The sequence below is a fragment of the Oncorhynchus mykiss genome, unplaced genomic scaffold (genome assembly GCF_013265735.2).
Source record: "Oncorhynchus mykiss isolate Arlee unplaced genomic scaffold, USDA_OmykA_1.1 un_scaffold_121, whole genome shotgun sequence".
NCBI classification, from domain to species: Eukaryota; Metazoa; Chordata; class Actinopteri; order Salmoniformes; family Salmonidae; genus Oncorhynchus; species Oncorhynchus mykiss.
In genome coordinates, this window is record NW_023493662.1 from 666,185 (window position 1) to 683,876 (window position 17,692).

General features: G+C 49.1%; 1 protein-coding gene across 3 annotated transcripts; it reads left to right on the forward strand.

The window, feature by feature from the left end:
* The first annotated feature begins 375 nt into the window (after positions 1-375).
* LOC110516269 (E3 ubiquitin-protein ligase TRIM47) lies at positions 376-16,808 on the forward strand. 3 transcript variants are annotated; one of them, XM_036972185.1, is made up of 6 exons: positions 378-1,051; positions 1,486-1,581; positions 5,383-5,616; positions 12,913-13,072; positions 13,198-13,257; positions 16,581-16,808. In XM_036972185.1, the coding sequence occupies exons 1-6, from the start codon at positions 455-457 to the stop codon at positions 16,610-16,612; spliced, it is 1,179 nt and encodes a 392-aa protein (XP_036828080.1). In that variant the 5' UTR covers positions 378-454; the 3' UTR covers positions 16,613-16,808. The 3 variants fall into 3 exon arrangements, 2 of the variants coding, with proteins under 2 accessions (XP_036828082.1, XP_036828080.1); XR_005041744.1 differs by lacking the exon at positions 16,581-16,808 and having other exon boundaries at positions 376-1,051; positions 12,881-13,072; positions 13,198-13,245; XM_036972187.1 differs by lacking the exon at positions 5,383-5,616 and having other exon boundaries at positions 376-1,051.
* The last annotated feature ends 884 nt before the right edge of the window (positions 16,809-17,692 follow it).

Below are 17,692 nucleotides of genomic sequence, written 5' to 3' on the forward strand. Positions count from 1 at the left end.
GTCTGGACTCTGTGGAGGAGGGTCATTGTGTCAGAGACCCTGTAGAAGGACAGAGTACCTGCCTTGTGATCCAGGTACACTCCTACTCTGGAGGACTGAGGGCCTGATACTTTAGTCACAACATTATTGTGTCTGAAACAATAATCACCACTATAGCACTTTAAATTCCAGGACTTGCTATTGTATCCAAATAACTCACATTTTTAAGATTCATTATGTCATTTGTTCCATGTTCAGGGCTCTAACCTTAGAACAAAACTATTTGTCTCCCTCTTGCTGTTGCATGCAGTTCCTCTCTCTCTTCCTCCATTCCTCTAACCCCTCCCTCCTTCTAACCCCACCCCTCTGGCAGAATCAGGAAGTCCCTCCCCTTCCCACAAACTCTCTTCTGAGGAAACGAAACTGATCAGAGTCTCTCTGTCGTCTGTCTGTGAGAGTGTGAACAACCGTCCAAATGGCTCAGCAGGGAGTTCTGCTGGACCAGGACCAGTTCTGTTGTTCTGTCTGTCTGGATCTACTGAAGGAGCCGGTGGTTATTCCATGTGGACACAGTTACTGCAGGAGCTGTATTGAGGGCTGCTGGGATCAGGATGATCTGAAAGGGGTCTATAGCTGTCCTCAGTGCAGAGAGACCTTCACTCCAAGGCCTAATCTGAGGAAAAATAACATGTTGGCTGAGCTGGTGGAGAAACTGAGGAAGACAGGACTCCAGGCTGCTCCCCCTCCTGTTCTGTGCTATGCTGGACCTGGAGATGTGGCGTGTGATGTCTGCACTGGGACCAGAAAGCAGAAAGCCCTCATGTCCTGTCTGGCGTGTCTGGCCTCTTACTGTGAGACTCACCTCCAACCTCACTATGAATCTCCTGCATTCAAGAAGCACAAGCTGGTCAAAGCCACGGCACAACTACAGGAGAAGATCTGCTCTCATCATGACAAACTGCTGGAGGTTTACTGTCGTACCGATCAGCAGTGTATCTGTTATCTCTGTACAATGGATGAACATAAAGGCCATGATACAGTGTCAGCTGCAGCAGAGAGGACTGAGAAACAGGTAAGACCAGAACAACTTGTTGGTGACTGTCTGATAAACAAGGAATTAAAGATACAGTACGAACTAAATCTGTTTGAATATGAGATCATTATATTATATACAATATGAAATGGATCCACAAATATGAACACAAACCTTGAGTATATAGATATGTTAACCCAGATTCTTCAAATGTATCACATTTTTCTAAAGTCAAACACTATTATCATTCTGAAAGGCCTTTTATGAGTACAATGTTCAGTCTCAACCCCTTGATACATGTAGGCCTACCATAAAAACTATAATCATTCACATAGCAACATAATATAATATTGTAAAGGGACTTCCTCAGGATTGTAGACCTTCCTCTCTATGGGTCCTATGTCACATTACTATACTATTGATCTACTGGACTAATAAAGCTTGATAGCTCATTGAAGAGGGATTCTCCACAGAGGCAGCTGGGGATGAGTCAGCAGAAGGTCCAGCAGAGATTCCAGGAGAGAGAGAAGGAGCTGAAGGAGCTCCAACAGGCTGTGGAGTCTTTCAAGGTGAGTATTGTTGACCAGAGGAGACACACCATTTCACTTCTCTCCTCCAGTCAGAGAGAGAGAGAGAGAGGGGCCCCTATCCAATCCCACTGACCCCACTGTTGGGAACAGGCTGTGGAGTCTTTCAAGGTGAGTATTGTTGACCAGAGGAGACACACCATTTCACTTCTCTCCTCCAATCAGAGAGAGAGAGAGAGAGAGAGGGGGGGGGGGCCCTATCCAATCGCACTGACCCCACTGTTGGGAGGGAACAGGCTGTCTGGACCCCTTTCAGAGAATAGACTGGTTCATGTAACCAACTGGGCTGCCTCATCACATAACCATGAGTAACCATGACTGACTCTTGTCCCCAATACATTAAAATGGAACTGTCTCTCTCTCAATTGAATTAAATTCATAGGGCTTTATTGGCATGGAAATATATGTGTACATTGCCAAAACAAGTGAAATAGACAATAAACAAAAGTGAAATAAACAATCAGAAATGAACAGTAAACATTAAACTTGGAAGGGATTTGGGGGATGGGGGAGGGACTATTAGAAGTTAGTAGGACTCTTTTATTTTCTCAGAAGTACTGAGTTAGGTAGGAGGATTTAGAGAGGTGTAAACCGTGATTGAACACACTCCAGAACAGTAGGTGGCGCCATGCACCTTTAACGTTGGTTTGAGGACCTCCATTATATCATAGAAGAAGAAGTTGGTCTGTGAGGGTTTTGTTGTTCCTGAGGAGGGCTACTATTCTTTTCTCTTTTGGTTTTCAAGTATTTTCAGAATGTATTAAAGCCAAAGCTAAAGCTTCCCTAAACAATTCAATATATCAGTCAATATATTTTCTCTGTGATTTATTTTCTCTCCGTCAACCGTTCCATCGCATCTTAACCGTCTTACCGGGCGGGCACTAGGACCCGGGGGAGGCTGCTGCTGCAGAGGCTGCTGCACCGCTCGTGACTGTCAGTCCTCCTTGTAGCTCATTGGTTAAGCTGTGGCTCGAGACTGTTAACAGTTAACGGACAGGAAACGGCTCTGACAGGACACATTCATGTCGAGGCAGTGATGTGAATGTGTGGTAAGTTAGAATAGAGAGAGAGAGTTTTCACTACTATAGACTTTGGTCATAATCAAAGCTTTGTTAACCAATAGGTTTTTATGTGAGGCTGCCTGTAAGTTACAGTGTAACAGACGTTACTAACGGTAACGGTGTCTTTTAAATTCGACATAAGTTATGTGGCGATGATATCTAGTTAACGTTGTATTTAATGTAGTGTAATGACCTGACTAGATCATAAAGGAACAATTGTCCAGACAGAGGATTGAGTTACGAATTGACGGTTTATTAGCAACTTTACACAGGCTACTGTTTGGCCTTAGCTCACGCCAAATAAATGAAAGATACCCCACAAGCCAATCGGGACCTTCTCTTGTGAAGCCCAGACGTAAGAGAGAGAACAAAGGCTGAACCTTAACTTCCAATGCCCCGCCCCCTCCACGCCACTCCGCCAACCACCAGGATGCCCGGCATCAGAACATCCCAGGCATTCCTGTGATTGGCAGATAGCAGGTTGATTGGCATGTCGGACCCCGCGAACACTGGGAACTGGTAAGTACAACACAACCACCTACTAGCCGAACACATAACACACAGCTGTCTGTGCGGGTCGCTACAGTAGTTTTACTATCTGTGCCAGGCTATAAATGACACAGATAATATCTAGTTAACGTTGTATTTAATGTAGTTTTACTATCTGTGCCAGGCTATAAATGACACAGATAATATCTAGTTAACATTGTATTTAATGTAGTTTTACTATCTGTGCCAGGCTATAAATGACACAGATAATATCTAGTTAACGTTGTATTTAATGTAGTTTTACTATCTGTGCCAGGCTATAAATGACACAGATAATATCTAGTTAACATTGTATTTAATGTAGTTTTACTATCTGTGCCAGGCTATAAATGACACAGATAATATCTAGTTAACGTTGTATTTAATGTAGTTTTACTATCTGTGCCAGGCTATAAATGACACAGATAATATCTAGTTAACGTTGTATTTAATGTAGTTTTACTATCTGTGCCAGGCTATAAATGACACAGATAATATCTAGTTAACGTTGTATTTAATGTAGTTTTACTATCTGTGCCAGGCTATAAATGACACAGATAATATCTAGTTAACGTTGTATTTAATGTAGTTTTACTATCTGTGCCAGGCTATAAATGACACAGATAATATCGAGTTAACGTTGTATTTAATGTAGTTTTACTATCTGTGCCAGGCTATAAATGACACAGATAATATCTAGTTAACGTTGTATTTAATGTAGTTTTACTATCTGTGCCAGGCTATAAATGACACAGATAATATCTAGTTAACGTTGTATTTAATTGATCACAGCTTTCTGCTTTCCATGTAGAGTTTTTGGTAAAAAACATTACATTTGACTATTTTGTCAGTAATGGCTGCAAAAATTGGAAAAAAATCTTGATTTATCTTTGTCAAACATGAGATGACGCAAACACACAGAGACAGTGTTGTGGCAAAGCTACCAGGAAACTATCAATCATGGGAACATTGCTCAGATTTGAACATCTGACCCTGCTGGTGATATTGCAGAGAGAAGGGAGTATCTGAGGAGAATTGTTGTGGTCACATCAATGTTAGGAAGACAGGGACTCTCTTTCCGTGCCAATGATGAATCTAGTGAAAACACAAATAGAGGGAACTCTCAATAGTAAAACTAAAATAAAACTCAAACAACTTCCTAGATACATCATGCTGAACTGAGTTTACCAAGAACTACGGTATTGATGTCAAAACAGAAGACATGTTGGTGGACAGAAACTTTCTTGCCCGGAAAAGAGAGGCTGGTGTTCTGTACCTGTCTGTCCAGGAGGGAGGAGAGTAGAGCAGGACCAAGAGGTGTTCTGTACCTGTCTGTCCAGGAGGGAGGAGAGTAGAGCAGGACCAAGAGGTGTTCTGTACCTGTCTGTCCAGGAGGGAGGAGAGTAGAGCAGGACCAAGAGGTGTTCTGTACCTGTCTGTCCAGGAGGGAGGAGAGTAGAGCAGGACCAAGAGGTGTTCTGTACCTGTCTGTCCAGGAGGGAGGAGAGTAGAGCAGGACCAAGAGGTGTTCTGTACCTGTCTGTCCAGGAGGGAGGAGAGTAGAGCAGGACCAAGAGGTGTTCTGTACCTGTCTGTCCAGGAGGGAGGAGAGTAGAGCAGGACCAAGAGGTGTTCTGTACCTGTCTGTCCAGGAGGGAGGAGAGTAGAGCAGGACCAAGAGGTGTTCTGTACCTGTCTGTCCAGGAGGGAGGAGAGTAGAGCAGGACCAAGAGGTGTTCTGTACCTGTCTGTCCAGGAGGGAGGAGAGTAGAGCAGGACCAAGAGGTGTTCTGTACCTGTCTGTCCAGGAGGGAGGAGAGTAGAGCAGGACCAAGAGGTGTTCTGTACCTGTCTGTTCAGGAGGGAGGAGAGTAGAGCAGGACCAAGAGGTGTTCTGTACCTGTCTGTCCAGGAGGGAGGAGAGTAGAGCAGGACCAAGAGGTGTTCTGTACCTGTCTGTCCAGGAGGGAGGAGAGTAGAGCAGGACCAAGAGGTGTTCTGTACCTGTCTGTCCAGGAGGGAGGACAAGGCCTGGTGGACCTGGAGAGCAGGGTGGCAGAGTCTCTCTGTCTCTCTCTGTCTCTGTTTCTCTCTCTCTGTCTCACTCTCTCTCTCTCTGTCTGTCTCTCTCCGTCTCTCTCTCTCTGTCTCTTTCTCTCTCTCTCTCTTTCTCTGTCTCTCTCTCTCTCTCCAGCGCTCTGCACAGTCAGCAGTGGAGGACAGTGATCAGATCTTTACTGAGCTGATCCGCTCCATTGAGAGAAGGAGCTCTGAGGTGAAGGAGCTGATCAGAGCCCAAGAGAAGGCTCAAGTGAGTCAAGCTGAAGGACTCCTGGAGCAACTGAAGCAGGAGATAGCTGAGCTGAGGAAGAGAAGCACTGAGCTGGAGCAGCTCTCACACACAGAGGATCACATCCATTTCCTCCAGGTAACTAAACTGTCTTGTTACATGTGATATGAAATTAACTTCATGTGAAACTATTCATCTCAATCATTATGTTGTCCTGTCTGTCTCTCTGTCCCTCTCTCTGTCCGTCCCTCTCTCTCTCTCTGTCCGTCCCTCTCTCTCTGTCCGTCCGTCCCTCTCTCTGCCCCTCTCTCTCTGTCCGTCTCTCCCTCTCTCTCTTTCCCTGTCTGTCCCTCTTTCCCTCTCTGTCCCTCTCTCTCTGTCTGTCCCTCTCTCTCTGTCCGTCCCTCTCTCTCTCTCTGTCCGTCCCTCTCTCTCTCTGTCCATCCCTCCCTCTCTCTGTCCATCCCTCTCTCTCTCTCTGTCCATCCCTCTCTCTCTCTCTCTGTCCGTCCCTCTCTCTCTCTCTGTCCGTCCCTCTCTCTCTCTCTGTCCGTCCCTCTCTCTCTCTCTGTCCGTCCCTCTCTCTCTCTCTGTCCGTCCCTCTCTCTCTCTCTGTCCGTCCCTCTCTCTCTCTCTGTCCGTCCCTCTCTCTCTCTCTGTCCGTCCCTCTCTCTCTCTCTGTCCGTCCCTCTCTCTCTCTCTGTCCGTCCCTCTCTCTCTCTCTGTCCGTCCCTCTCTCTCTCTCTGTCCGTCCCTCTCTCTCTCTCTTTCCGTCCCTCTCTCTCTCTCTGTCCGTCCCTCTCTCTCTCTCTGTCCGTCCCTCTCTCTCTCTCTGTCCGTCCCTCTCTCTCTCTCTGTCCGTCCCTCTCTCTCTCTCTGTCCGTCCCTCTCTCTCTCTCTCTGTCCGTCCCTCTCTCTCTCTCTCTCTGTCCGTCCCTCTCTCTCTGTCCGTCCCTCTCTCTCTCTTTGTCCGTCCCTCTCTCTCTCTGTCCTTCCCTCTCTCTGTCCGTCCCTCTCTCTCTCTGTCCGTCCCTCTCTCTCTCTGTCCGCCCCTCTCTCTCTCTGTCCGCCCCTTTCTCTCTCTGTTCGCCCCTCTCTCTCTCTGTCCGTCCCTCTCTCTCTCTCTGTCCGTCCCTCTCTCTCTCTGTCCGTCCCTCCCTCTCTCTGTCCGTCCCTCCCTCTCTCTGTCCATCCCTCCCTCTCTCTGTCCGTCCCTCCCTCTCTCTGTCCATCCCTCTCTCTCTCTGTCCGTCCCTCTCTCTCTCTGTCCGCCCCTTTCTCTCTCTGTTCGCCCCTCTCTCTCTCTGTCCGTCCCTCTATCTCTCTCTCTCTTTCCCTCTCTCTGTCCGTCCCTCTCTCTCTCTCTCTCTCTGTCCGTCCCTCTCTGCCTCTCTCTCTGTCCGTCCCTCTCTCTCTCTCTCTGTCCCCCCGCCCCTCTCTTTCTGTTCGCCCTTCTCTCTCTCTGTCTGTCCCTCTCTCTCTTTCCGCCCCTTTCTCTCCCTCTCTGTCCGTCCCTCTCTCTCTGTCTCTCTCTCTCTGTCCGTCCCTCTCTCTCTGTCTCTCTCTCTCTGTCCGCCCCTCTCTCTCTCTGTCCGTCCCTCTCTCTATGTCTCTCTCTCTCTCTCTCTCTGTCCGTCCCTCTCTCTCTCTGTCCCCCCGCCACTCTCTCTCTGTCCGTTCCTCTCTCTCTGTCCGTCCCTCTCTCTCTCTCGGTCCGTCTCTCTCTCTCTCTGTCCGTCTCTCTCTCTCTCTGTCCGTCTCTCTCTCTCTCTGTCCGCCCCTCTCTCTCTCTGTCTCTCTCTCTCTGTCTCTCTCTCTCTGTCTCTCTCTCTCTGTCCGCCCCTTTCTCTCTCTGTCTCTCTCTCTCTGTCTCTCTCTCTCTGTCTCTCTCTCTCTGTCCGCCCCTTTCTCTCTCTGTCCGTCCCTTTCTCTCTCTGTCCGCCCCTCTCTGTCTCTGTCCGTCCCTTTCTCTCTCTGTCCGTCCCTCTCTCTCTGTCTGTCCCTCTCTCTCTCTGTCCGTCCCTCTCTCTCTCTCTGTCCGTCCCTCTCTCTCTCTCTGTCCGTCCCTCTCTCTCTCTGTCCGTCCCTCTCTCTCTCTGTCCGTCCCTCTCTCTCTGTGTCCGTCACCTCTATCTGTCTGTCCCTCTCTCTCTCTGTCCGTCCCTCTCTCTCTCTGTCCGTCCCTCTCTCTCTGTGTCCGTCCCTCTCTCTCTGTGTCCGTCCCTCTCTCTCTGTGTCCGTCCCTCTCTCTCTGTGTCCGTCCCTCTCTCTCTGTGTCCGTCCCTCTCTCCCTGTGTCCGTCCCTCTCTCTCTCTGTCCGTCCCTGTCTCTCTCTGTCCGTCCCTGTCTCTCTCTGTCCGTCCCTGTCTCTCTCTGTCCGTCCCTGTCTCTCTCTGTCCGTCCCTCTCTCTCTCTGTCCGTCCCTCTCTCTCTGTGTCCGTCCCTCTATCTGTCCGTCCCTCTCTCTCTCTCTGTCCGTCCCTCTCTCTCTCTCTGTCCGTCCCTCTCTCTCTCTCTGTCCGTCCCTCTCTCTCTCTCTGTCCGTCCCTCTCTCTCTCTGTCCGTCCCTCTCTCTCTCTGTTCGTCCCTCTCTCTCTGTGTCCGTCCCTCTATCTGTCCGTCCCTCTCCCTCTCTGTCCGTCCCTCTCCCTCTCTGTCCGTCCCTCTCCCTCTCTGTCCGTCCCTCTCCCTCTCTGTCCGTCCCTCTCCCTCTCTGTCCGTCCCTCTCCCTCTCTGTCCGTCCCTCTCCCTCTCTGTCCGTCCCTCTCTCTCTCTGTCCGTCCCTCTCTCTCTCTGTCCGTCCCTTTCTCTCTGTGTCCGTCACCTCTATCTGTCCGTCCCTCTCTCTCTCTGTCCGTCCCTCTCGCTCTCTCTCTGTCCGTCCCTCTCGCTCTCTCTCTGTCCGTCCCTCTCGCTCTCTCTCTGTCCGTCCCTCTCGCTCTCTCTCTGTCCGTCCCTCACTCTCTGTCTGTCCGTCCCTCACTCTCTGTCTGTCCGTCCCTCACTCTCTGTCTGTCCGTCCCTCTCTCTCTCTCTGTCCGTCCCTCTCTCTCTCTCTGTCCGTCCCTCTCTCTCTCTGTCCGTCCCTCTCTCTCTCTCTGTCCGTCCCTCTCTCTCTGTGTCCGTCCCTCTCTCTCTCTGTCCGTCCCTCTCTCTCTCTGTCCGTCCCTCTCTCTCTCTGTCCGTCCCTCTCTCTCTCGGTCGGTCCCTCTCTCTATCTGTCCGTCCCTCTCTCTCTGTGTCCGTCCCTCTCCCTCTCTGTCCGTCCCTCTCTCTCTGTCCGTCCCTCTCCCTCTGTCCGTCCCTCTCCCTCTGTCCGTCTCTCTTCCTCTCTGTCCGTCCCTCTCCCTCTCTGTCCGTCCCTCTCCCTCTCTGTCCGTCCCTCTCTTTCTCTGTCCGTCCCGCTCTCTCTCTGTCCGTCCCTCTCGCTCTCTCTCTGTCCGTCCCTCTTGCTCTCTCTCTGTCCGTCCCTCTCGCTCTCTCTCTGTCCGTCCCTCTCGCTCTCTCTCTGTCCGTCCCTCTCTCTCTGTCTGTCCGTCCCTCTCTGTCTCTCTCTGTCCGTCCCTCTCTCTCTCTCTCTGTCCGTCCCTCTCTCTCTGTCCGTCCCTCGCTCTCTCTGTCCGTCCCTCTCTCTCTGTGTCCGTCCCTCTCTCTCTGTGTCCGTCCCTCTCTCTCTCTGTGTCCGTCCCTCTCTCTCTGTGTCCGTCCCTCTCTCTCTCTGTCTGTCCCTCTCTCTCTCTGTCCGTCCCTCTCTCTCTCTGTCCGTCCCTCTCTCTCTGTCCGTCCCTCTCTCTCTGTGTCCGTCCCTCTCTCTCTGTGTCCGTCCCTCTCTCTCTCTGTGTCCGTCCCTCTCTCTCTGTGTCCGTCCCTCTCTCTCTGTGTCCGTCCCTCTCTCTCTGTGTCCGTCCCTCTCTCTCTGTGTCTGTCCCTCTCTCTCTGTGTCTGTCCCTCTCTCTCTCTGTCCGTCCCTCTCTCTCTCTCTGTCCGTCCCTCTCTCTCTCTCTGTCCGTCCCTCTCTCTCTGTGTCCGTCCCTCTCTCTCTGTGTCCGTCCCTCTCTCTCTGTGTCCGTCCCTCTCTCTCTGTGTCCGTCCCTCTCTCTCTGTGTCTGTCCCTCTCTCTCTCTGTCCGTCCCTCTCTCTCTCTCTGTCCGTCCCTCTCTCTCTCTCTGTCCGTCCCTCTCTCTATCTGTCCGTCCCTCTCTCTATCTGTCCGTCCCTCTCCCTCTCTGTCCGCCCCTCTCTCTCTGTCCGTCCCTCTCCCTCTCTGTCCGTCCCTCTCCCTCTCTGTCCGTCCCTCTCCCTCTCTGTCCGTCCCTCTCCCTCTCTGTCCGTCCCTCTCCCTCTCTGTCCGTCCCTCTCTCTCTCTGTCCGTCCCTCTCTCTCTCTGTCCGTCCCTCTCTCTCTGTGTCCGTCACCTCTATCTGTCCGTCCCTCTCTCTCTCTGTCCGTCCCTCTCGCTCTCTCTCTGTCCGTCCCTCTCGCTCTCTCTCTGTCCGTCCCTCTCGCTCTCTCTCTGTCCGTCCCTCTCGCTCTCTCTCTGTCCGTCCCTCACTCTCTGTCTGTCCGTCCCTCACTCTCTGTCTGTCCGTCCCTCACTCTTTGTCTGTCCGTCCCTCTCTCTCTCTCTGTCCGTCCCTCTCTCTCTCTGTCCGTCCCTCTCTCTCTCTGTCCGTCCCTCTCTCTCTGTGTCCGTCCCTCTCTCTCTCTGTCCGTCCCTCTCTCTCTCTGTCCGTCCCTCTCTCTCTCTGTCCGTCCCTCTCTCTCTCGGTCGGTCCCTCTCTCTCTCTGTCCGTCCCTCTCTCTCTGTGTCCGTCCCTCTATCTGTCCGTCCCTCTCCCTCTCTGTCCGCCCCTCTCTGTCCGCCCCTCTCTCTCTGTCCGCCCCTCTCTCTCTGTCCGTCCCTCTCCCTCTCTGTCCGTCCCTCTCCCTCTGTCCGTCCCTCTCCCTCTGTCCGTCTCTCTTCCTCTCTGTCCGTCTCTCTTCCTCTCTGTCCGTCCCTCTCCCTCTCTGTCCGTCCCTCTCCCTCTCTGTCCGTCCCTCTCTTTCTCTGTCCGTCCCGCTCTCTCTCTGTCCGTCCCGCTCTCTCTCTGTCCGTCCCTCTCGCTCTCTCTCTGTCCGTCCCTCTCGCTCTCTCTCTGTCCGTCCCTCTCGCTCTCTCTCTGTCCGTCCCTCTCTCTCTGTCTGTCCGTCCCTCTGTCTCTCTCTGTCCGTCCCTCTCTCTCTCTCTCTGTCCGTCCCTCTCTCTCTGTTCGTCCCTCTCTCTCTCTGTTCGTCCCTCTCTCTCTGTGTCCGTCCCTGTCTCTCTGTGTCCGTCCCTCTCTCTCTCTGTCTGTCCCTCTCTCTCTCTGTCCGTCCCTCTCTCTCTCTGTCCGTCCCTCTCTCTCTCTGTCCGTCCCTCTCTCTCTGTGTCCGTCCCTCTCTCTCTGTGTCCGTCCCTCTCTCTCTGTGTCCGTCCCTCTCTCTCTGTGTCCGTCCCTCTCTCTCTGTGTCCGTCCCTCTCTCTCTGTGTCCGTCCCTCTCTCTCTGTGTCCGTCCCTCTCTCTCTGTGTCCGTCCCTCTCTCTCTGTGTCCGTCCCTCTCTCTCTGTGTCCGTCCCTCTATCTCTCTCTGTCCGTCCCTCTATCTGTCCGTCCCTCTCCCTCTCTGTCCGCCCCTCTCTCTCTGTCCGCCCCTCTCTCTCTCTCTCTCTCTCTCTGTCCGTCTCTCTCTCTCTCTGTCCGCCCCTCTCTCTCTCTCTCTCTCTCTCTCTGTCCGTCCCTCTATCTGTCCGTCCCTCTCCCTCTCTGTCCGCCCCTCTCTCTCTGTTCGCCCTCTCTCTCTCTCTCTCTCTCTCTCTCTCTCTCTCCAGAGTTATCAGTCTCTCTCTCTCTCTCTCCAGAGTTATCAGTCTCTCTCTCTCTCTCTCTCTCCAGAGGTATCAGTCTCTCTCTCTCCAGAGTTATCAGTGTCTCTCTCTCTCTCTCTCTCTCTCTCTCTCTCTCCAGAGGTATCAGTCTCTCTCTCTCTCTCTCTCTCTCTCTCTCTCTCCAGAGGTATCAGTCTCTCTCTCTCTCTCTCCAGAGTTATCAGTCTCTCTCTCTCTCTCTCCAGAGTTATCAGTCTCTCTCTCTCCAGAGTTATCAGTCTCTCTCTCTCTCTCTCCAGAGTTATCAGTCTCTCTCTCTCTCTCTCTCTCTCCAGAGGTATCAGTCTCTCTCTCTCCAGAGTTATCAGTCTCTCTCTCTCTCTCTCTCTCTCTCTCTCTCCAGAGGTATCAGTCTCTCTCTCTCTCTCTCTCTCTCTCTCTCTCTCTCTCCAGAGGTATCAGTCTCTCTCTCTCTCTCTCCAGAGTTATCAGTCTCTCTCTCTCTCTCTCTCTCCAGAGGTATCAGTCTCTCTCTCTCTCTCTCCAGAGTTATCAGTCTCTCTCTCTCTCTCTCTCTCCAGAGGTATCAGTCTCTCTCTCTCCAGAGTTATCAGTCTCTCTCTCTCTCTCTCTCTCTCTCTCTCTCTCTCTCTCTCCAGAGGTATCAGTCTCTCTCTCTCTCTCTCTCTCTCTCTCTCTCTCCAGAGGTATCAGTCTCTCTCTCTCTCTCTCCAGAGTTATCAGTCTCTCTCTCTCTCTCTCTCTCCAGAGGTATCAGTCTCTCTCTCTCCAGAGTTATCAGTCTCTCTCTCTCTCTCTCTCTCTCTCTCTCTCTCTCTCTCCAGAGGTATCAGTCTCTCTCTCTCTCTCTCTCTCTCTCTCTCTCTCTCTCTCCAGAGGTATCAGTCTCTCTCTCTCTCTCTCCAGAGTTATCAGTCTCTCTCTCTCTCTCTCTCTCCAGAGTTATCAGTCTCTCTCTCTCTCTCTCCAGAGTTATCAGTCTCTCTCTCTCTCTCTCTCTCCAGAGGTATCAGTCTCTCTCTCTCCAGAGTTATCAGTCTCTCTCTCTCTCTCTCTCTCTCTCCAGAGGTATCAGTCTCTCTCTCTCCAGAGGTATCAGTCTCTCTCTCTCTCTCTCTCTCTCTCTCTCTCCAGAGTTATCAGTCTCTCTCTCTCTCTCTCTCTCTCTCTCTCTCTCTCCAGAGGTATCAGTTTCTCTCTCTCCAGAGTTATCAGTCTCTCTCTCTCTCTCTCTCTCTCTCCAGAGTTATCAGTCTCTCTTTCTCTCTCTCTCTCCAGAGGTATCAGTCTCTCTCTCTCTCTCTCTCTCCAGAGGTATCAGTCTCTCTCTCTCTCTCTCTCCAGAGTTATCAGTCTCTCTCTCTCTCTCTCTCTCCAGAGGTATCAGTCTCTCTCTCTCTCTCTCTCTCTCTCTCTCCAGAGTTATCATTCTCTCTCTCTCTCTCTCTCTCTCTCTCTCTCTCTCTCCAGAGTTATCAGTCTCTCTCTCTCTCTCTCTCTCTCCAGAGGTATCAGTCTCTCTCTCACTCTCTCCAGAGTTATCAGTCTCTCTCTCTCTCTCTCTCCAGAGTTATCAGTCTCTCTCCAGTATCAGTGTATCTTCAGACTTACCCAGCATCGTTGTCCGTCCTCTTCAGTCCTTTGGAGATGTGAGTAAGACTGTGTCTGAACTGAGAGAGAAACTAGAAGACTTCCTTAAAGGAGAATGGACCAAGATCTCCACTACAGGTGTGTTGAAAACAATAAGAACATCAACTTTAGACCATTGAAAGTTCCCTACTAGTCATATACATGTGGAATATGGTCTGATGATAACATTCCCTCTCTCTGTCAATGTGTTTGTGTGTCTGTAGTGAATATAGTGGATGTTGTACTGCCTCCAGAGCCCAAGACCAGAGAACAGTTGTTACAATGTGAGTCTCTTTATTGTGAAGTAACTAACAGTCTCTTTTTACTGACACTCCTAACAATCCCTCTAGAAATATATAGCAATAGTAGATCTAATCAAAGACTGGGTATCTATCTGACTCCTCATGTTTCTCTGATTTGATCTCTGCTGTGCTCTAATCAAAGACAGGGTAGATACAGTATCTGACTTAACTTATTGTTCTGACTCCCCTCATTGGTCTCTGCTCTTCTCCCAGATTCCTGTCAGCTCACACTGGACCCAAACACAGCACACACACGCCTCTCTCTGTCTAAAGGGAACAGAAAGGTGACCTATACAGACCAAGTCCAACCATATCCTGTCCATCCAGACAGATTCACCAACTGGTGGCAGGTTCTGTGTAGAGAGGGTCTGTCTGGACGCTGTTACTGGGAGGTGGAGTGGACTGGTTATGTTGTTACAGCAGTCTCATATAAAGACATCAGCAGAACAGAGAGAGGTAATGATGGTAGATTTGGACTCAATAACAAGTCCTGGAGTTTAGAGTGCTATAGAGGTGGTTATTGTTTCAGACACAATAATGTTGAGACTGAAGTATCAGGCCCTCAGTCCTCCAGAGTAGGAGTGTACCTGGATCACAAGGCAGGTACTCTGTCCTTCTACAGTGTCTCTGACACAATGACCCTCCTCCACAGAGTCCAGACCACATTCACTCAGCCCCTCTATCCTGGGTTTAGGCTCTATGTAGGAGGTACTGCTGAGCTGGTTAAACTGTAGTAGGGTCCACATAGATACTAGTCATGCTGGTGTAGTCTATAGCTGAGCTGGTTAAACTGTAGTAGGGTCCACATAGATACTAGTCATGCTGGTGTAGTCTATAGCTGAGCTGGTTAAACTGTAGTAGGGTCCACATAGATACTAGTCATGCTGGTGTAGTCTATAGCTGAGCTGGTTAAACTGTAGTAGGGTCCACATAGATACTAGTCATGCTGGTGTAGTCTATAGCTGAGCTGGTTAAACTGTAGTAGGGTCCACATAGATACTAGTCATGCTGGTGTAGTCTATAGCTGAGCTGGTTAAACTGTAGTAGGGTCCACATAGATACTAGTCATGCTGGTGTAGTCTATAGCTGAGCTGGTTAAACTGTAGTAGGGTCCACATAGATACTAGTCATGCTGGTGTAGTCTATAGCTGAGCTGGTTAAACTGTAGTAGGGTCCACATAGATACTAGTCATGCTGGTGTAGTCTATAGCTGAGCTGGTTAAACTGTAGTAGGGTCCACATAGATACTAGTCATGCTGGTGTAGTCTATAGCTGAGCTGGTTAAACTGTAGTAGGGTCCACATAGATACTAGTCATGCTGGTGTAGTCTATAGCTGAGCTGGTTAAACTGTAGTAGGGTCCACACAGATACTAGTCATGCTGGTGTAGTCTATAGCTGAGCTGGTTAAACTGTAGTAGGGTCCACATAGATACTAGTCATGCTGGTGTAGTCTATAGCTGAGCTGGTTAAACTGTAGTAGGGTCCACATAGATACTAGTCATGCTGGTGTAGTCTATAGCTGAGCTGGTTAAACTGTAGTAGGGTCCACATAGATACTAGTCATGCTGGTGTAGTCTATAGCTGAGCTGGTTAAACTGTAGTAGGGTCCACATAGATACTAGTCATGCTGGTGTAGTCTATAGCTGAGCTGGTTAAACTGTAGTAGGGTCCACATAGATACTAGTCATGCTGGTGTAGTCTATAGCTGAGCTGGTTAAACTGTAGTAGGGTCCACATAGATACTAGTCATGCTGGTGTAGTCTATAGCTGAGCTGGTTAAACTGTAGTAGGGTCCACATAGATACTAGTCATGCTGGTGTAGTCTATAGCTGAGCTGGTTAAACTGTAGTAGGGTCCACATAGATACTAGTCATGCTGGTGTAGTCTATAGCTGAGCTGGTTAAACTGTAGTAGGGTCCACATAGATACTAGTCATGCTGGTGTAGTCTATAGCTGAGCTGGTTAAACTGTAGTAGGGTCCACATAGATACTAGTCATGCTGGTGTAGTCTATAGCTGAGCTGGTTAAACTGTAGTAGGGTCCACATAGATACTAGTCATGCTGGTGTAGTCTATAGCTGAGCTGGTTAAACTGTAGTAGGGTCCACATAGATACTAGTCATGCTGGTGTAGTCTATAGCTGAGCTGGTTAAACTGTAGTAGGGTCCACATAGATACTAGTCATGCTGGTGTAGTCTATAGCTGAGCTGGTTAAACTGTAGTAGGGTCCACATAGATACTAGTCATGCTGGTGTAGTCTATAGCTGAGCTGGTTAAACTGTAGTAGGGTCCACATAGATACTAGTCATGCTGGTGTAGTCTATAGCTGAGCTGGTTAAACTGTAGTAGGGTCCACATAGATACTAGTCATGCTGATGTAGTCTATAGCTGAGCTGGTTAAACTGTAGTAGGGTCCACATAGATACTAGTCATGCTGGTGTAGTCTATAGCTGAGCTGGTTAAACTGTAGTAGGGTCCACATAGATACTAGTCATGCTGGTGTAGTCTATAGCTGAGCTGGTTAAACTGTAGTAGGGTCCACATAGATACTAGTCATGCTGGTGTAGTCTATAGCTGAGCTGGTTAAACTGTAGTAGGGTCCACATAGATACTAGTCATGCTGGTGTAGTCTATAGCTGAGCTGGTTAAACTGTAGTAGGGTCCACATAGATACTAGTCATGCTGGTGTAGTCTATAGCTGAGCTGGTTAAACTGTAGTAGGGTCCACATAGATACTAGTCATGCTGGTGTAGTCTATAGCTGAGCTGGTTAAACTGTAGTAGGGTCCACATAGATACTAGTCATGCTGGTGTAGTCTATAGCTGAGCTGGTTAAACTGTAGTAGGGTCCACATAGATACTAGTCATGCTGGTGTAGTCTATAGCTGAGCTGGTTAAACTGTAGTAGGGTCCACATAGATACTAGTCATGCTGGTGTAGTCTATAGCTGAACTGGTTAAACTGTAGTAGGGTCCACATAGATACTAGTCATGCTGGTGTAGTCTATAGCTGAGCTGGTTAAACTGTAGTAGGGTCCACATAGATACTAGTCATGCTGGTGTAGTCTATAGCTGAGCTGGTTAAACTGTAGTAGGGTCCACATAGATACTAGTCATGCTGGTGTAGTCTATAGCTGAGCTGGTTAAACTGTAAACTGATTTGTTATTAATTAAAATTCAATACAATGTTTTAATCTTGTACATTTCCATGAATCATGATGTCTGGTGTTGATGTATATTGGTTGTCATTCAGAACCATTGATATGTTTTCTCAGTTGGTTCTCTGTCTCTATGTAATTCTCCTCAGTATCATTGATCAGCTTGTTGGCTCGGTCCTAATTGATGTGTTCTCTGTCACCTGGAGCTGCATGGAAAATGGTCCAGGAACTAAAGGACAATTCAGGACTAGTCAGCCCACTACAAGCTGGTATCACTTACTTTCTACTAAACTATATGGTCTGGTTTCCCAGACACAGATGAATCCTAGTCCTGGACTAAACAGTATGTTCAATGTAGATGTCCAGGAAACCGGCCCTAAATGTGTCATCTTTCATCCTCCCATACTGCTCAGTCCAGCAACATTAAACCTGTCCAGCAGGTGGTGCTGTTGACCAAACAATAAAACCAGCAGATATCTTGACTTGCCACTCAGTATATCAGTAATGTTCAGAATAGTACTTTAATATCATTGGAGATTGATGGTCTTTTTAATCCACTATCCAGAGTCAGGAACAGATGAAGTTAGGTCTGCTACTGTTCAGTGATTTAAATATGATTTATGGTGATGGGAAATAATAAAAAACACTAAACTTCATCTAGTAATAGTTTTCCTTTGTTATTTATTCCAAGGTGTGTCTTTAACTTGTAAATGTATTGTGTGGAGGTGAGCTAGTGGTGTGGCTGATAGAATAGAATGAGGAGGGAGGAGGGGAGGGGAAATGGGCAGATATATCAGACAGATGAGGGAGAGAGAGATTTTCATCCAGGAGTTTGTGTCTCTGTTCCAAATAGCTCCCTACTCCCTGCGTAGTGCACTAGGCTTCTTATAACCAGGTCTAAAGTAGTGTTCTAGATGTTAGATGGTTTCTCCCTGTCATTACAACATGACAATATGGTCATGACTTTAGTGGTTTCCTCCCCCTTTGTTTTTAGTGTTATTTTGTTATGTGTGTTGTCAGGGTTGTTCCTCTGTGTTCCTCATTGAAAATCCATTAACAATGAATCACAAACTAATGATATTCCAGTTGTGTTTAGACAACTTGATGTCTGACGTCCCCCAGTTCTGTTCAGACCCATTGAACTGGGTCACATTCTGAATGGTGACTTGTATTGATAGTCCATACTGGACCTGACTGTGGTTAACCAGACTGGAGGGGTTCTGATCACATATTCCCTCATCTCCACAACTTCACCTGATGT

Bases quoted from the DNA above. Each gene is read 5' to 3' on its own strand.
- LOC110516269 (XM_036972185.1), top strand. From the start codon at position 455: ATGGCTCAGCAGGGAGTTCTGCTGGACCAGGACCAGTTCTGTTGTTCT. The intron at 5,617-12,912 runs GTAACTAAACTG...CTCTCTCTCCAG, and splicing joins ATCACATCCATTTCCTCCAG to AGTTATCAGTCTCTCTCCAG. The intron at 13,073-13,197 runs GTGTGTTGAAAA...GTGTGTCTGTAG, and splicing joins GACCAAGATCTCCACTACAG to TGAATATAGTGGATGTTGTA.